The sequence below is a fragment of the Ovis canadensis genome, chromosome 17, assembly GCF_042477335.2.
Source record: "Ovis canadensis isolate MfBH-ARS-UI-01 breed Bighorn chromosome 17, ARS-UI_OviCan_v2, whole genome shotgun sequence".
NCBI classification, from domain to species: Eukaryota; Metazoa; Chordata; class Mammalia; order Artiodactyla; family Bovidae; genus Ovis; species Ovis canadensis.
In genome coordinates, this window is record NC_091261.1 from 72,950,542 (window position 1) to 72,968,431 (window position 17,890).

The 17,890-nt window shown below is 59.5% G+C and overlaps 1 protein-coding gene across 2 annotated transcripts; it reads right to left on the reverse strand.

Annotated features, from left to right (window-relative positions):
• Positions 1-203: 203 nt before the first annotated feature.
• On the reverse strand, positions 204-17,885 carry RAB35 (RAB35, member RAS oncogene family). 2 transcript variants are annotated; one of them, XM_069556868.1, is made up of 6 exons: positions 17,538-17,885; positions 12,205-12,255; positions 8,846-8,969; positions 3,740-3,864; positions 3,525-3,649; positions 204-2,438 (listed from the first exon to the last, which is right to left on the reverse strand). In XM_069556868.1, exons 1-6 carry the CDS (start codon positions 17,587-17,589, stop codon positions 2,310-2,312), a joined length of 606 nt encoding a protein of 201 aa, XP_069412969.1. In that variant the 5' UTR covers positions 17,590-17,885; the 3' UTR covers positions 204-2,309. The 2 variants fall into 2 exon arrangements, with proteins under 2 accessions (XP_069412969.1, XP_069412970.1); XM_069556869.1 differs by lacking the exon at positions 3,525-3,649 and having other exon boundaries at positions 2,249-2,438; positions 17,538-17,809.
• Positions 17,886-17,890: the final 5 nt, after the last annotated feature.

Sequence of the window (17,890 nt, forward strand, 5' to 3'; positions counted from 1 at the left end):
TGCTGCAGTCAGAGCGAGGAGCTCAGCCTGGCCCCACCTTTCACGTACAGAGCCACCCTGGCTTCTGAAAGTGTCCTGGGGCCTCGATGGACACCTGTGCGGGACTCAGACCAGAACAGACAAGGGCTAGACGCAAGGGGTGGGGAGCAGCCAGGCCCACCCAGGGCACAGCTGGAGGAGAGCAAACAGACCCTGCAAGAAAATTTGGCAGCTTGAACCTTTATTTTTAGTATTTTTTTTAAAAAGCATAATTAGAAACTTTCAATACAGAAATAATCCTAGCAAACCATTTAAAAGTGTTGTTGACAGGAAGTTCACATCAGGTCCACCAGAACGCTGGTCCAGCCCTGAGTCCCCCCCCACCCCCACCCCCCCATTCATGCGTGAGACACTCTGCGGACGGGCACGCTGCCATCACCGAATCTTCCCCCCACCTGGGTCTGGGTGTCCAGCAGCCGGAAGCCACGGAGGCTTCTTGCCTGTGCTGGAAACTTGCAGGACCCCCCACCCCTTATTGCCTAAATCTGCGAGCTCTGCCACACCAGCGTCACCGGAACGCTCAGGGCTAAGCCCCGATTCTCCACACCCTCCGGGGACCTGGGGTGGCTGGGACAGTCCTGAAGACTGAGACCGCGCTATGGCCCCAAGCACCCAACCCGACAGCTGCCTACTGCCAGCCCCCAGCCCCACCTCCCCAGGCCCGGAGCACCCCCACCTCGTCCCGTGGCTCCAGAGTGAGGAAGGCCGGTCACCCAGAACCGAGGGCTTTCGGCAGTCTTGGGGAAGTGGAGACAGGTCAGACGAAACCCCCAGTTTTTATTGATTAAAAACCCACCAACAGTGACATGGGAAATCTGCAGTGAATCTGTGATGTGATTGTCCAATCAGGGCTTGACCTGGAAATCTCCTAGGAAAGGAAATCTAATAGAACACATCATGGTGCTGAAATAAATTATTCCCAGGTTACATGATCTTTTAGGGGAAAGGTGAATGAAGTGTCTCGAAGGGGAGATAGGGTAACCATAATCAAGTGCAAAAGACCCTGGTTGTTCCTCCAAGGGCACCAGGGCGAGTCATGGCTGGCGCCCAGCCCAGGCGGCCATTCCCTACCACCCGCCAAGAAATTCTCATGCTGCCTTTGTACTGCCAACCCCCAGCCCCGCCTCCCCAGGCCCAGAGCACCCCAAGGCCGCCTACATCCAGCTCAGAGGCACCATCCCCAGGACCCAGCGGCCCGACACCCGCTCCCCCACACTGAGGGGTGCCGGGTGCTCATTGGAGACCCATGACTCCAAGGGAGGCCCCTCCTTTCCCACCAGGAAATGGCCAGGAGCCCAGCTCCGTGGCAACAGGAAGCCATTTTTTCTAAAAACACTGGACCCAGAGTGAGGAGGCTGCAACTTTTGCTGCTGTGCAACCAAGCCTCAGGAAGAGAGAAAAAAGTGAGGAACTTAATTCATTTGATTTGGCTTCACTTTTATCTGTTAAAATGACGCTCCTCAGCAGACGCCCAATGGCAAGCCCATCTGTGCACAAACACACCCCTACCTTTCTGTTGGAACCCAAACAGGTTGGTATAAATAAGTCAGAAGCCACAGCTCCCCTAGGTTGTAGCTGAGGCATCTGGAAGGCAGGACAAGAAATCTGTGGGCCAAAGGGCAGGAGTGATCCCTCCTCTGGAAGCGAAGGGCCAGACCTCCAGGGGGACCCCGGGGCCCACCTCAAGGCGGGATCCCCCAGCTGCTGGAGCGGTGACGAGGCGGGATGGGGAGGGGTGGGGGCCAGCCCTCCAAGCAGGGGGAGACGCTGATGCCGGTGAGAGAGAACGAGTCCCGTAGAGCCCACGGCACCACCCCAGGTTGGCAAAAGGTACTTGTTCTAGAACGTGATCCTGTCCTCTCCGGAAGCTGCTGGCGGTAAGTCGGGGTAGGGTGGGGAGGGGAGGGGATGTCGCAGCAGGCTGGCACGAAGGAGGCAAAAGCCGGAGCAGGATGAGGGTGGCGCGCTGGTTAAAGCGATATACACTATGTACAGACTCCGGTTAATCAGTCCGCTTGGCTGGCAGCGTCCTCGCCAGCCTGGGCGCTCGGCCGGGGGACAGGGGCGCCGGAAGGGAAGGGCAGGCCGTCCCACACCTTCTTGGCACTCGGGGAGGGGGGAGGAAGTCCCGACGGCGCCTCCCAGTACAAAAACGTGGAGAGAATTCTTTAAATAACGGCACGGAACTGAGACTGTCCCCCAGGAGAGGAGCCCCCGGCCCGGGGCGGGGGGCACGGCAGCAGCGCAGTCTCTGCAATGGGCTGGGGGCATTAGCAGCAGCGTTTCTTCCGTTTACTGTTCTTCGTGAGCTTCACCACGTCGTTCTGTTGTTGCTGCTGCTGTTTTGCTAGGTTGTCCTTCTTTGCCCGGAGGACCAGCTCTGTGATGCAGTTGAACATCTATGAGGGTGAAGAAGGCAGGGCGGCCTCAGACCGGGGAGGAGGCCCTGTCACAGCTGCGCCCCCCTCATGCTGGTCAACGCAGCCCCTCCCGCCTCCCCGGGCCCAGCCTTCCAGTCCACTGGGGGCTGTTTCTGCACATCTGTCTTCAAGCCCCATCTAGAAGGCGGTGAACTACAGAGGTCAGAAAGGAAAAGCATCAAAGACCTCTGAGCTGTGTCTCGGGGAAGTCAGCCTCAGGATTTTCCAGCCTTTCTGTGAAAGGACAGAGCTCCTTTCCTTCGGCTGACACCTTGGACAACACAGATAAAGGTGCCCCTGCACTGGTGACAAACCAGAGTCTGCCCACTCCACACCACCTCACCGCACGTCCTACTGAGAACCTTCCCCCCCAGCTCCCTCCACTCCTGGGGAAGGAATCAAGTATAACCTAGGGGGCAGGCCTCACCCCACCCCAACCTACACGAGAACGAGGAGCCTGGAAAAGGCTCAGGGCCCCGCCGCAGGCCCCCAGGGGAAAAGCCCACAGTGTGACCCTAGCTGGACGCAGGGGCCCAGGGTCCCCACTGCTGGGCAGCTTGTGTCCCAGGACGCAGGGGGGATCAGCCCCCTGGACCCCTGGGCTCCAACCCCACAGGCAGGACCTTCCCAAAAGCTCCCAAGCGCTTCCAGCAGCCCCGGCATATGTGGCGCTCAGCCTGCCTGGGGTGTACCTGGGGCCAGCCCGGACACTCACCAGCTCTGGAGGCCACAGCAAAGCAAGCTGCTCTGCAGGCCGAGGCCCAGGGAAAGAAAGCCAGAGAGTGGGGAGAGGGGACAGTGCGGGGCGGGGAGGACTGAGTGGACGTGCGCCCGGCTGTGGGGGCAGGCCCACATCTGAGGCAGCCTCTCCCTCAGGACTGCTAAGGTGCGAGGTGGCCCCGGCAGGGGGATGCCCGGGCGCGGAGCCTGGTGCACACAGAGGGCACTCGATCAGTGGCCGCTACGACGATGCTGTGGGCTACCCGCCCTGGCGGCCAAGGCAGAGTCGGGGGCGGTGGGGGGGGGCGGTGCCCGCGCTCCCAGCCCTTCCGGCGCAGGCCTCACCTCTTCCACGTTGACATTCTCCTTGGCGCTGGTCTCAAACAACTGGATCCCCATCTGCCCGGCGAACTTGTAGGCGTCTTCGGTCTCCACCACCTTGCGCTCGGGGTCGTCGTTCTTATTCCCCACTGGAAGGCAAGGCAGAGTCAGCCCGCCCCGCCCCCGCCCCGCCCCGCCCACTGGCCGCCCCGCCCCGCCCACTGGCCACCCGGCCTCACCTAGGATCCGGCACACGTCATCACAGTTCTGGTTGATTTCATGAAGCCACCGCTTCACGTTGACAAAGGACTCAGCGCTGGTGACGTCGTAGACCACGATGACCCCATGGGTCCCCCGATAATACCTGTGGGACCAGGGTCGGCGTCAGAGCTATGGCGTAAATAAGGGCAGCCCCTTCGCAGGACCCGCCGGCCTGCACCCGGACAGCGGGTGGGGAAGGCAAGGGCCCGTCACCCCAGGCCCAGAGGCCTCAAGCTGGACGTTGGGGCCTGGTCAGCACTGCCGCTCACCCTGCTCCCCGGGCGCAGTGCGTAAGGAGTGCCCCGCCCTGCAGGGTCAGCCAGATTGTTCAGAGGCAGCCGATGGCATGAAACTTAAGTTGTTTCCTTTTTCAAGTTCAGGCAATGGGGCGTTCCCTGATGGTTCAGCGCCTGAGACTCAGAGCTCCCAGTGCAGGGGACCAGGGTTCGATCCCTGGTCAGGGAACTAGATCCCACCAGCAGCAACTACGACCTGACTGCTACAACTAAAGGTCTCCTGCACCGCAACCAAGACCTGGCATAGCCAGGTAAATAAACACAAAAAGAGAATACTCAGGCAAGGTTTACATTCGACAGCATATTATCACTGTGCTCTTTGACATCCAAGAAAGTTTTTCTGTCCTCAAACCTGTCTTAGTAAAATGCTATTTCAAGGACAGGTGCCACTTGTGAGGCCTGCCAAGGTCTGTTCACACCCCAGGGGATGGGCAGGCACCTGCCTTCCTGCCACTCCAGGCACGTCCAGGCTGGGTCTGAGGTCAGCGGGAAGGGCTTCAGGCAGGAGGGGGCTGCCTCAAAAGTTCAGGGGGACAGGCAGGGAGCACAGGCCTCATGGTCCTCCAGAGAGCCAGCTCCGACCCAGCGGCCAACACGTCACCTCACCCGGCACGCGGAGACACTCACTCACAGGAGCCTCTGAGAGGGAGAGGAAGACCCCCTGCCCATAAGAGACGGGCTCACGGGTGGACAGTGGCCTCCCTGAGCCAGCCCGAAGCGCCTCCACCTCCTGGGCCCGCAGGACAGCAGGCCCTCCCCGGTGGCGGTCCTGAAGCAACACAGGCCCCGTGAAGACGGAGCCGGCCAGGCCGCACGTGCACTGCGTTTTCAGCCGCGCCCAGCAGCGCTCTGGCACACTCCTCACAGCCCCATCACACAACAAAGTCAACCGAGCTCCGCCTCTGGAAGGCGGTGTGGACCTGGGAAGGTTACTGCACACACCTCATGGCACCTTGGTTCCCTCAACTGTAAAATGGGGGTACCAAGAGGTAACTCTGGGGGTGGCTGTATGACTAAGGTGACAATACATGTTTTCACAAGGACCAGCTCTTTATCATCACCATTAACAGTCCTTCAGCGACACTCTGGGCCCCAGAAGTGGGCAGAAGAAAACCAAGGGCAGTGAGGGCGGCTCCCTTGGGCTGGCCACCAGGGAGGGAGAGCCGCCCGCTCTCCACTCTGGGACCCCGGCTGACATCCGCTGGGGCTTCGTCCACCCACAGCTCTGCCTTCCTGGGGACAAAGCCCTGCCCTGGGCAGCCCAAACAATCAAGCCATCCACACCCTGCCCCCCTTCCCCCCAGATCATCACCTGGGTCCACCTGGGGGTCGCCCACCTGAGCAGGTACAGGAGAGCAAGCCAGGAAACAGGGAGAGGAGGGCGACAACTGTCCCCCACCAGCAACGGACATGCGAACAGTGGACAGTGCTTCCCAACCCTCCTCTGTTGAGACAACCCAGGATGCCGAGAAATGGCGGAGGGAGACCAGCCTGGGTCGTGGAGCTCAGGTGCCGGGCCGCCGGGCCTGTCACTCCCCCACCATCAGGCACCACGTCCACGTGCCACAGCTTGGCTCTGTGCCAACACGACCGCGATGCTCTCCGCTCACCCGCTACCACAGACAGGCAGCCACCACGTCCCCGCTAGGACAGGAGGCTTGGTGAAGGGGCTGCCGGCAGCCATGGCCCAGGCCGGGCCTTCCCTGCCTCGGCCTCTCCCACCACCACCCGACCCGTGCCCCCAGCCACACCGCTCAGGGTCAGCGAACCCCAGCCGCCACAGGCAAGAAGCGGTGAGGGGACAACAGGGCATTCGTTCTCAGTGGGCAGACAGGATGCAGTCTTAGTTTCTCTTTTAGAGCCCTGAATCAGCAGGGGCCACGCTACTGCCCCCAGACTGCCCCACCCCTGACCTCTTCCCAGCTCCTTCCCTCAACAACCCCCCCAGCCTCCCAAGTGCAGCGCACCCCTCCTCCAGCCTCCTGGGACAAACCCAGCTTGCCCTCAGGTGGCCGAGGAATTCCAGTCCCCCTAAAGGATGAAGGAGGCAGTTCAGCCCCTTCCTGCTGCCCTGGAGGGAGCTGACCCCAGCCCCACTGCCTGGCCTGGAGCATCTCTTGTGGCCACAGGCCCAGTGTTCTCGGCTGGTTTTAACCCACAGGAGCCACCATAGCATCTGCCGCTGGCTCAGCCCTCGTCCCTGGGGGTGGGGGGCCAGCAGAGGGCGGGGCCATGGATCCGTTAAAGCGCGGGTCCCCAACCTCCGGGTCGCAGACCAGCACCTCCTGTCAGATCAGCGGCAGCATTAGATTAGAAATAAAGCACAGTAAATGTCACGTGCCGCACGTCCCTGCTGGTCCAGTGGCTGAGCCTGTGCTCCCAATGCAGGAGGCCCAGGTTCGATCCCTGGTCAGGGAACTAGATCTCACATGCCATGACTGAGAGTTCGAATGCCGCAGTGAAGACCTGACCCGGCCAAATAAATAAACTTAAAAAACATACGTCACGTGCTCGAACCGTCCCCAGGCCACCCCCCTACCCCCAGACCGAGGAAGAACCACCTTCCATGAAATTGGTTGCTGGTGCCAAAACGGCTGGGAGACAGCTGAGTTAAAGGCAAGAGACTTGGCATCGGGCAGACCTCAATTCAACTCCTGCCTAACTGACCAAGCCAGGTCCCTCCACCCTCTGCAGGCCTCACTTTTCTTGTCCGTACATGGAGAGAACCACAGGACTCTTTACTAGGATTAAACGAGATGAAGCAACCACAGTCCTTGGCGACAGTCCCGGCCTAGAGGAGGACCCCTGGTCAGTGCCCATACCTCGCGACACCGACAAGAGGTCCTGGTCTCATTCAGGCCTGGAAGCTCGGGTGGCCCAGGCGCATGGCGTCCAACTACCCTGGGAGCCTTGGCTCCAGCTGCCCCTCAGCTCGGACCTTGCTAGCAGCCGCTGACACAAGGGGGCTCAAGCAGCTCATAGGGAGGAGGCTGCATAGACCTGCCCTGCGAAGCCCCCAGGCTCTCAGGGAGGCATGGCCCATGGCGCGCGTGCTCATCTCAGGGCTGGCCCAGTGACCGGACCCCCTCCTGCTCCAGGGAGGCCCAGGCTCCAGCCCCCAAGCCTCCAAGCCCCCAGGGCCACCCACCCACCGGTCTGTCACCCCCACACCCCTAGCTGGCACCCCCGGGTTCCCCCGTACTCCCAGCCACCACCCTGGGGTCTCTTCACCCCGACACTTAGCACCCCTGGGATGCTCAGCAGCCCCGATGGGCGGCCAGCCTGGGGGCCGCCCGCCTCCACCTCGCAGGGAGGAGAGGGAACTTGGTGGTGCCTCCCCGAGAGCCCCCTACCACGGGACCCGCTGGGGGAGGCAGAGGAGAGGCCAAGAGGAGCAGCAGCCACTCCGGGCTGGGCCCGGCTCCTACTCTGCACACACCCCTCAGAAGCTCCCCCATCCGTGTAACTGGGGTGATGAGAACACCAACCGCAGGGAGCTCCATGGAATCTTCTACGTGAAGCCCAAGCACATGGGACCTCGCATTAATGCAAACCCCAAAGACAAGCCCCCTGGAAACTAAACAACGGAGATTTTAGGCAACTTGCCCAAGGTCACACAGGGGGCAGAAATGTAAATTCCGAACCACCTGCCTTCAAAGTCCTGTTCTTTCCCAGAACCTGTTCCAGTAACAGCCCAAGAACTGAGAGCCACTCCGCAGGACCCAGCACACAGTCGGGGGCTCCAGCCAGCTTTCCACCCATTTACAGCAGAGACACAAAGGTCCTGCGGCAACAAAGGAGGGCGACCCTCAGGGTGAGCTGGGTCTGTTTGTCGCTCAGTCATGTCCGGCTCTTGCAACCCCATGGACTGTAACCCACCAGGCTCCTCTGTGCCTGGCATTTCCCAGGCAAGAATACAGGAGTGGGTTGCCATTTCCTCCTCCAGGGCATCTTCCTGACCAGGGACTGCATGAACCCAGGTCTCCTTCACTGCAGGCGGATTCTTTACCATCTGAGCCAGCAGGGAAGACTCCAGGGTGCGCCGGGTCCCCAGTCAACAGCTTTGGGAGGCAGAGGAGGGGGCCGCCCAACAGCCTCCCACCTACCAGTGCTCCTTCCAGACCCCCAACAGAGAGACGCCCCCTCCACGTCAGGGTGATGACAGAGCTGGCCCCTCCAGCAGGCGAGCTGACGCTGAACAAGAGTACCCTCGCTGCCTGAGTGTCTGAGCGCCTGGCGAGGCCAGCACCAGCTCTGTGACCCCATTTTAAAGACAAAGGAGGGATTTCCCTGGTGGTCCACTGGTTAAGGCTCTGCCTTCCAATCTCAGGGACCCGGGTTCGATCCTATGGTCCACGAAGCCCCAAGCATTGAGCCCGTGCTCCACAGAAGGCGAAGCCCACATACCGCAACCAAGACCCAGCGCAGGCAAAATAAATAAATAAATACGTAAATCTTTAAAAAATAAAAATAAAGACAAAGGAACCAGAGGCTCCACTGACTGACGCACGCGGCCCTGCCAGCCCCAGAGGGAGGTGTGAGGCTACTGCCCACCACGGGCAGGACTGCACGCGCCCCGTCCGCTTCTCGGGTCTTCAAGGGGAAGAGCTGCACTCGGCCAGGAGCGCACCTCCCCACAGCCTTGGGGGCGCCCAGACCCATTTCCCAATGTCGGGGGCCAGGGGTCTGAGCGGGGACCGGGGATCTATGTGGAGGCGGGGGGCCTGCCGGGGGGGGTGGTCTAAGAGGGGGCAGGGGGTCAGAGCGGGCTGGGCCAGCCTGACTCACGTGGAGGTGATGGTGCGGAAGCGCTCCTGCCCAGCCGTGTCCCAGATCTGCAGCTTCACTTTCTCCCCGTTGATCTCCACAGTGCGAATCTTGAAATCCACTCCGATCGTGGTGATGTAACTGCCTGCACACACAGGGATGTTAGCACGACCCAGGGCCACCCCGGTCAGACTGCATCCTCAACAGCCCAGGTGACCCTGGGCTCCACCCCGCCCAGCTCACTCCAAGTGCCTGGAGAACACAGCCCTGGACAAAACAGTCTGAGCCCCAAGGTGAGGGCAGGAGACAGGCTACAATGAAACAAAGTGATACAGAAGACAGTTTCAAGAGCAATGAACCCACCATTTCCTCCAAGAGGAAATGAGAGAGGGGCCATGACTGTGGCGGGAAACGCTCCACCAGAGTTGCCCAGGGACCGTGGGGGACCACGGCACACTCTGGGTTTCTCTTTCCTACTCCATTCCAAACATTTTAAACAACCCACAAAATTAACTTTCTAAAACATAAACAAGTCATACACTCCCTGTTATATACAAAATAGATGACTAACAAGAACCTACTGTATAGCACAGGGAATTCCACTCAGTACTCTGCAACAGCCTAGAAAAGAGCCTAAAGAGTGGATCTATGCGTATGTGTGGCTGATTCACGCTGCTGGACACCTGAAACACAGCAATGGCAATCAACTATACCCCGATTTTAAAAAACACACACAGACAAGTCATGACCTGCAATTTGAAAAACTGCTCCAGGCAGAAGAGACAGCAGCAGAAATAGCAATGGTGCATGTGTGTGTGTGTGGGGGTGTGTATGTGTGCGGTGTGTGTGCGTGTGGGGGTGATGTGAGGTTGAGCACACGTCAGGAGGCGGGGGGGAGGAGGGGGGTTCCAGGTCAGCTCTCAGCTTTTGCAATGGGTGTGTGGGGGAGGGGGGTGTGTGTGGCGGGGGGAATGATGTGAGGTTGAGCACACGTCGGGAGGCAGGTTGGGGTGGGGGTTCCAGGCCAGCTCTCGGCTTTTGCTCCGTTTTCAAGAGCTTGGACTTTCTCTTGTGTGTGACAGGGAGGCATTGAAGGGTTTAACCCAAGCATGAGCGGCATTGTAAATAGCTCTCCAGAGGCATCTGTGTGAAAGATGGTGCTGGAGAGAATTTCTGGCAACAGAACAGTCTCATCCAGGCTTTCAAAGGCCCGAATGCTAGGAAGCAGGTGTCCCCAGCCTCCAAGATCTAATGCCCGACGATCTGAGGTGGAGTTGATGTCATCATAATAGAATGAAAGTGCACAATATAGGTAATGCGCTTGAATCATCCTGAAACCCTAAGCCCCACCCCGCCCAGCCTGTGGGAAAATCGGTCTTCCATAAGACTGGTCCCTGGTGCCCAAAACACTGAGGACCGCTGCTAGGAGGAGCCCACATGCTCACCCGGGGCCGCAGACAAGAGTGGACAGTGGCCAGGAAAGGCCAAAGCTCAGAGTCGGGCGGAGCTCAAGGAAGGCTCTGGGGCAGAAGTCACATTTGGGCCTGGCCTGAAAGAACAGGTACAATTTCCAAGGCTGCGACCAGGCCGGGGAAGGACATCCTCGCAGAGCAAAGGGCGGAGGCAGAAGCACAGAGACCAGGGTGGCCTCTGGTTCTGCGGGGACCGGGCTCTGCCGAGGAGAGCGGCCCAGTACCCAGCGCCGTGGGCCCGTGAAACACGGCTGACCACTGAGCAAGCGAGCGAGCTGGCGAAGACACAAAGGAGGACGAGACAGCAGGAGGAAGGAAGCTGGACAGGGGGCTGAGGACAGTGTGAAGGCCAGCGGTTTTCAGCAGGCGGTGGTTCAGGCCTCCCCTCCCCGCCCCCCGGGATGCCTGGAAACATCACATGTCACAGCTGGGCCAGGGGTGGAGGACGGGGGCACAGAACAGCCTCCACAACAAAGAACTGCAGGACCCAGAGTGTCCGTGGTCCTAAAACGGAGAGACCTTGCTATGAACTCAGCTCGCTTAAGAGAGGTCCACTGAGGTTTTTAAACAGAAGAGACCCTGCTAGAGACAAGAGGAGTTCAGCAGCCTGGCATGGGTGGGCAGGAGCTGCTGGGATGCCTCAGGTGAGAACCAACCATGGTCTGAGCTGGTAATAAGAGTGGAGAGGAGGAGACAGGCTGCAGCAGAGAGCCCTTTGAAAGCGCCGAGCTGACAGGGCAGAGGGGAGGTTTCCTAGCACAATGGCAAGTGCCCAGTGGCTGCCGTTCCTGAACAGCAAGCACAAACCAGCGATGTCTCCTGAGAGGCCACTTAGTCCCGGGCCCTCCTCGCAATAACTCTGCGTGGCAGGGATGGTCGTCAGCTCCTCTTTTAAAGAGGAGGAGCATCACGCTCACGGTGATGCAAAGAAGCCAACTGTTTCCAATGTCACACCACCGCTGTCAGGAGAAACCCACCTCTCCCCCGAGAGAGAGGTGCCTGCCAGGTAACCACTTCCCTCCACGGCATCGCAGGGCATTCCTTCAGTCCGCGGTCAGAGAGGCCAGGCCAACCCGAAGCCTCTGCACCAAACCGATGAGCTCCAGCAAAGAAAACGTGGCCCACCAGGATCGGGGAAGCAAGATCAAGCGGGCAGCACTTTCCACCCATCAGCTGAGCAAACATGAAGACCACTGAGACCCAGCGGCGATCTGCACTGACAAGGGGCTCTTCTGAGCCCTTCAGCTTCGCGCAGGTGTGAAAGGCCAACTGGCAAGACCTGTGAAAACCTGAAAAGCACGTACCCCCTGACCTTGTAACTCCGCTTCTACACAGGAATAAACACAGTGTCCCGAGAAACACGGCACCATTTGAGAGAGGCTACCAGAAAGCAAGCAAGCGCGCGTCAAGAACGGTGTAGATCAAGCATGTGCACCCCTGCACAGCCCAGGAAGCTGCACAGCCACTCGAAAGAACCACAGGCTGCGAGTCGACGTGCAAGGACGATCCCCAACGTGCTGGGGGAGGCCAGCGGCCGCCCACCGCAGGTGGGGTGAGGGGAGACCCCGAGCGTCAGTGCGGGGCAGGCCGGGAGCAGCTTTCTCTCTTCTTGCCATTCAGTCTTGCTGTTCGACTCTTTATATGGGCATGTGCTAAGCGTCAGGTTTTTTTTTCTTTCTTTTTTCAATGTTGGGGCACAAAAAAAAGACCCTGAGTAGAAAAATGACGCGTCTGCAACTGCTTTTTTTTTTTTTCAAGAAGATAGCTGGAGATAGACTGACTAGAGAGATTTCTAAGCTACTCACCACTCCCCCCTTAAATCTGCTGAGGCAGAGACCAGGGTGTACCGGCACCAGGGGAAAGGATTTAAAACCAAAACACCCAGCAGCACCCCAGGGGCACACTCACCTGAGAAAGTGTTGTCTGCGAAACGTAACAGTAAGCTGCTCTTGCCGACACCTGCAGGGGAGAGGGCAGGGGGTGAGAGGCGGCCTGGGTCCCCGATTCAGGGAGACAGCCCGGGGCCCGGCTCTCCAGACGCGTGACAGCGCCCACCTCCCTCCCCAGCCAGCCAGCCTCCCACCGGAACACCCCTCCCTCTCCACCTCTGACCTTGCCCTCCAACTCAGGGTGAGCCCCAAGCTGCCCCCAAGCCAGAGACAAGAAAGGGGTCCACACCCGGCTCCAGCAACCCCTCAAGGAGACCCAACAACAGGAATGAGGCTGAGGAAGGCCGACCCAGTGCTCCTGGCCCCAAGGTGTGTCCAGAACACCGTCCGGAGAACACATCACGTGCAGCACTTCAGCTTGGTGAGACGGGGGCTGTACGGCTGCAAAGCACCCTGGAGACCATCAGGGCTGGTTTGCAGGCGAGGAAAGGGAGGCCCAGACAACTCAAAGCCACTGCTGGCCACTCTCCCGCTGGCCGATGCCACTGGTGGGGAGGGGGCATCTGCCTGACACTCCTCAGTCTGGCAGCTCACAGTACTCACACCGTTTCACTTACCACAGCCTCTCCTATTCCAAGGATGGGCAGGATTGTTGAAACCCCATCAACACCCACACCCGGCAGCATGAGGCCCCAGGTACACCTGTCCCGCCCTCAAGGCCCGCGGGGTCAGCCAAGCACAAAAAGAAGCCCGCGCACACATGCCCGCGAGCCTGGCTGCATCTCTGAAGACGAGGTGCCCGAGGCTCCGAGACCTACACACGGGTCTCAGTGCCTTGGCAGGGCTGGGGGGCGGTGCTGGATCTGAGTCCTGCAGATACATGCTGCTCTGGGAGTCTTCCTGCCTCTGCTTCAGGAAGTGGAATAATAAAAAGACCTGGGATTTCCCTGGTGGCCCAGGGGCTAAGACTCCACAATCCCAATACAGGGGCCACAAGTTCGATCCCTAGTAGGGGATCCCACATGCCCCAACTAAGATCCGGCGCAGCCAAGTAAATAATATTTTAAATAAATAAAGAGACCCAAAGTGGCTCCTCTGTCTCACTCCTGTTAAGGAGTTTTAGCAGCACTGCTGAAAGCTAGACGTGAAAAGCTCCTCACCCGGAGTCTCAGACAGTGCCCCTGCACGTCCAGTTCAGAGCTAACTGTGCGTACGTGTGTGTGTGCGTGCTCCCCAAACCCGCAGAAGGCGAGGCCTCTGCCCCTTCCCCAGCTGACCTAGGCATCCTCTCTGACCATCTCCTCTGGGGACCTCTCCCAGTGGGTGAGTCGCCCAGGGATGCCCAGAAGAACCGGTCGGCCTCACGGAGCGAACCAGGCTTGGACTGTCCAGGAGGCAGGCCGGCGCTGCTCTGAGCAGACAGGTGCTTCAGCCCCAGGCCCACCACTCAGCGCCTGTGCGCTCCGGGCCCACTTCCTCATCGCTGCCCCCGCGAGGCTTCCTGTCGGCTGGGCCGGGGCGGGGGGAGGAGGTGGGGAGCAGATCCCGGGCCGGCCCCTCGTGGCAGCGCTCTGCCCCCAGCCACTACCCTACGGGCTCCCTGCTTCCTCCCTGCGCCTCCTGGTCCGCTTACTCAGCGAAAACCTTGTGTCTGGGCCACGAGTTCCTCCAGGAAGGGGATCCCACCTCATTCGCCCTGCATGGCTCTGGGGCTGGAAGCCAGGCCCAGCATTTAGTAGGTGCCAACAGAACACTGTTCAGTGAACTTGAGACTAAACCAGGGCCGATCACAGACAGCCATGCCACCTGACGCTACAGCTGCAGCAGGAAGAGGAGCCCAGGCGTGGCTGTTCAAACTCTGGGGGGGGGAAGCGGGAGCAAAGGCCTAAGGGATCGGGGTACACCCTGTGCATGAAGCAAGAAAGCAGCAGCGTCCCCCCTAGCCTGGCCTTGGAGGGTGGGGGAGGGAAGGGTGGGGCTTCATTCACCCCAAGCTCATCTGCAGAGCTGCTCAAAACCACTACAGTCACCCCGTCAACTGCTGCTTCAGGCCAACACCCACCTCTGGCCTGGCGGGTCCCTCTGGAAGGGAGGGAAACCCACCCTGAGAAACGCGTTTCCTAAATGTCCCTGAAGAGGCAGCCTTGGGAACACACGCAGCATCCACAGAAGCAGGAAAGTGCAGGGTGCCTATTGGCCTTCACCTCAGCCGAAGTCAACAACCTCCCCACGGCCACCCCAGCCCATCACCCTCGACCCCACAGGGAGTATAAGCCCGGCCCTTGATGCCTTCTGGAAGCGGGGAGACACAGACTCATTCTGTAAAAAACAGACCCACCACTCTCCGTCTCCACCAAACCCCAGCCCTCCCCGCTTCTGCCCCTCGCCCTGCACAGATGCTCTGTCCTCAAAGCCTCCACCACAGGCCCCACCTTGGGCGTGCTCCTCCCGTGTGCTCCAGCTCCTTCACTCCTCCTCGCTCCAGTTCTCTACTGCTGAAGACCCCAAGATCTTAAGCGTGCTCAGCTTGAATCCTGGCTCAGTGGCTAACTCACTGCACAACCTCAGACAAATCACTTCCCTCTCTGAGCCATAGTTCACTCAGCTGTGGAATCAGAGGCTTTAACTTGATCTTCAACACAGCCTGCAGGTTCTAAGAATGAGTTTGGTCGGCCCCCTGGACCGGACGAAATGCTGTTATAGAGCCAATGTCAGAAGCCCCTGAGAGGCCGTGTGCAACCTCAGGCACAGAAGAGATGCAAAAGCTGAGGGGCTGTATTCCAGAAGCAAGTACAATGTGGCAGAGTGGGAAGAAGAGCTCTGGATTTCTACAGAAAGGGACTAGCATTCATCGAGGGCCTACGGTCTGCCAGGCCTGACACCAGCTGCTTATAACGCACCATGTGCATTACCTCCTGGCTTTGCCCTGGAGGAGGGCATGGCAGCCCACTCCAGTGTTCTTGCCTGGAGAATCCCATGGACAGAGAAGCCTGGTGGGCTACAGTCCATGGGGTAGCAGAGTCGGACACTTAGCAACTAAACAACAACAAGTTTATTATTAAACTATTTTGCTCTCTGTTGACAAAAAACAAAAAAACCTCCTGGCTTTACCTCTGAGGAGCTGTGCAACTTGGAGCAAGTCGACTAGTCAGCTACTCTGAGCCTCAGTTTCCTTATTTGACAAACCACACAAGCAATGGGTAAGAACCAAATGAGAGAGTGTCTATGAAATAGTTTGAAAACCCTTAAGGAAGCATCACATAAGAAACCAGATTCAGGGGAGGGCGAGACGCCAGTCTACCTTGCTCAGCTGCCAGAGCTTAGCCTGAACTTCCAAGGCTACCAGCTCCCAGCCTCATAACCACTGGGCTTTGAGTGTCAGCCCACTGTCAGGGAACGTTAAACTGCAAAGCCTACATCTCCTCTAGTCAACACAGCCTATAGGCTCTGACTAACCGGGAAGCCAGATCCATAAATCTTGACCCAGGGAATCTTCTCCCACAACTAACTTCAGAGTGAAAAATCAATACATCGGAAAGAATGTATAGTGAAAAAGAAGGCCCAAACCACGGCCTGGGTTTCACTGGGAGAAGGTGCATCTTCTGGCTAAGCTTATGCCTTCCATTTTTGTGGGGCTGCACACAGGCCCCAGGCCTCTTGCAAAGGGATAGGGACCTTGAGCGTGGTAAGCTGACCTTAACTCCAAAAGGACAGAAAATCACCCTGGTGCCAGCTCCTCCAGAACCGAGGTGAGGGCTGAGAACGAAGCTCGAAAGGCATAAGCGTGCCAGGACCCTGGGAAAAGCCCAAGGCCATGCTGGTCTCGAGGCTACACAGCTGGTCTGGGTTTCTCTCATTCACACCAGGATGAATCCATGCTCCCCTGGCCACAGCTACTCTTCATCTCCCTCATTAGCCCTTAAACTTTTTTCCCTCCCATGGGCAACCACAGAAACCTCAGCCATCCTTCACCTGATCCAAATCACCAGACACGTCGCGATCCATCTCCACTGTGAGACCACAACCCAGCCACTCGCCTGCTTCTGCCTGGCCTCTGACACAACGCTCCCACTTCAAGGCCTAACAACCCCTCCATTTGGTCCCCGCTTTCCCTAACAATCCATGGGCTCCACCACCAACCTGGCCGCTGCCTCCAGTCACATGATACCATTGTCAGCACTCAACTGAGGTTTGGTCTGTAAATCTGGCACCTTCCCAAGCCTCCTTCCCCATCGTAAAACCCCAGCACCTCAGCTATGCTCCTATAAACCTCCCAGGGCCTGCCTCCCTGACCTCTTGGTCACCCCATAAACCTGCTTACTTGCCACACTCCAAACACCTCTACAACCCTCCACCCTTTCTCAGAAACAAGCCTATCTTTTCTGAAGATGTTGGATATCCACTCATTCAATACATACATATTAGGCACCGACAGGGTGCCAGGCACTGGAGAGGGACTTAGGAGCTCTAAAGGAGGGTCCACTTTTTTGTAATGTTGGCTGACCCACCTCCAGCTCTGTCCAGCAGCGTGCAACAGCAAACACACAGGGAGCGCTATGTGCCCGGTTCTGCACACTGCGTGTGTTTTATCTTGAACAACACTCCATCAGCCCAGCGAGGCGGATCCCACTGCTGCTCCATTTTACAGATGAAGACAGGGAATCCCACAGAGAGAATAATTCAGCAAGAATGTGCCAGACCCGGCGCGAAGTGCTTTACCTGTCTTACTTCATTTAAACTTCACAGGAATCCCATGAGGCAGGTTCTGAGATTAACCCCCCCCCCCCAACCCCCGCCCGACTTTCCCCAGAAAGAAACCCAGGCTTACAAACACTACTGACAACCACACACCAGGAGCTCCCTTTCCGCCAGGTCCAGTGCAAAGCACTTTTCCAGCTTCATCTCACCCAAGACTCACGTACTACCCAGCGAGGCAAGTCCCCACCTCTCAGACGAGAGAACCCAGGTTCGGAAAGGCGAAACAACTCGCCCAAGGTCAGGGTGAGGAAGCTGGTAGTCCCGAGACCCGAACCCGGCTCCTTCCAACTCCAGAGGATCGCGCGACTGGACCAAGGTCACACGTGGGGCAGAGGGGTCGGCGCGGCGAGCGGATCGGGAGCCCGGCCCCGAGCCCCGCGCGCCCGGCCCCTCCACACCGCGGCCCCGCGCCCCGGCCTCACCCCGGCGCGCCACGGAGCCCCTCCGCGCGTCCCTGGGGCCGCCCGGCCGCCCCGCCCGGCCGCCCGGCGCGGGCCGGCACCTCCCCGCCCGCCCAGCCGCCTGCCCTCCCCGAGGCCCCTGCGGGCCGCGCCCGGCAGGGCCCACGCCGCCTCCGGCCGCAGCGGCCCTCACCGCTGTCGCCGATGATGAGCAGCTTGAAGAGGTGGTCGTAGTCCCGGGCCATGGCGGCGGGGGAGGCGCGCGCGCGCGCGCGAGGGCGGGCGGGCGGGCGGGGTCGGTGCTGGCCTCGGGATCCGCGGCTCCCTCCGGGCTGCTCCGGCAGCGGCGGATCCACTTCCCGAACAAACAGCCGGAACTGACAGAAACACCTCCCTCCGCTCCCCCTCCTCCTCCTCCTCCTCCTCCTCGGCAGCGGCCGCCGCTGCCGCCGCCTCGCTCCTTCCCGCCCCGCCCCGCCACTGCGCAGGCGCAGCGCCTGGTCCCGCCTCCGCGCAGCCGCAGTGGCGGCCGGCCGCGCCCTCTCC

What these genes read in the sequence shown, in the direction of transcription:
- RAB35 (XM_069556868.1), bottom strand. Translation starts at nt 17,589, where the DNA reads ATGGCCCGGGACTACGACCACCTCTTCAAGCTGCTCATCATCGGCGAC. An exon ending in GCTCATCATCGGCGACAGCG is followed by an intron (nt 12,256 to 17,537) that starts GTGAGGGCCGCT and finishes TCTCCCCTGCAG; the next exon opens with GTGTCGGCAAGAGCAGCTTA. An exon ending in AGAATGTCAACGTGGAAGAG is followed by an intron (nt 2,439 to 3,524) that starts GTGAGGCCTGCG and finishes TCACCCTCATAG; the next exon opens with ATGTTCAACTGCATCACAGA.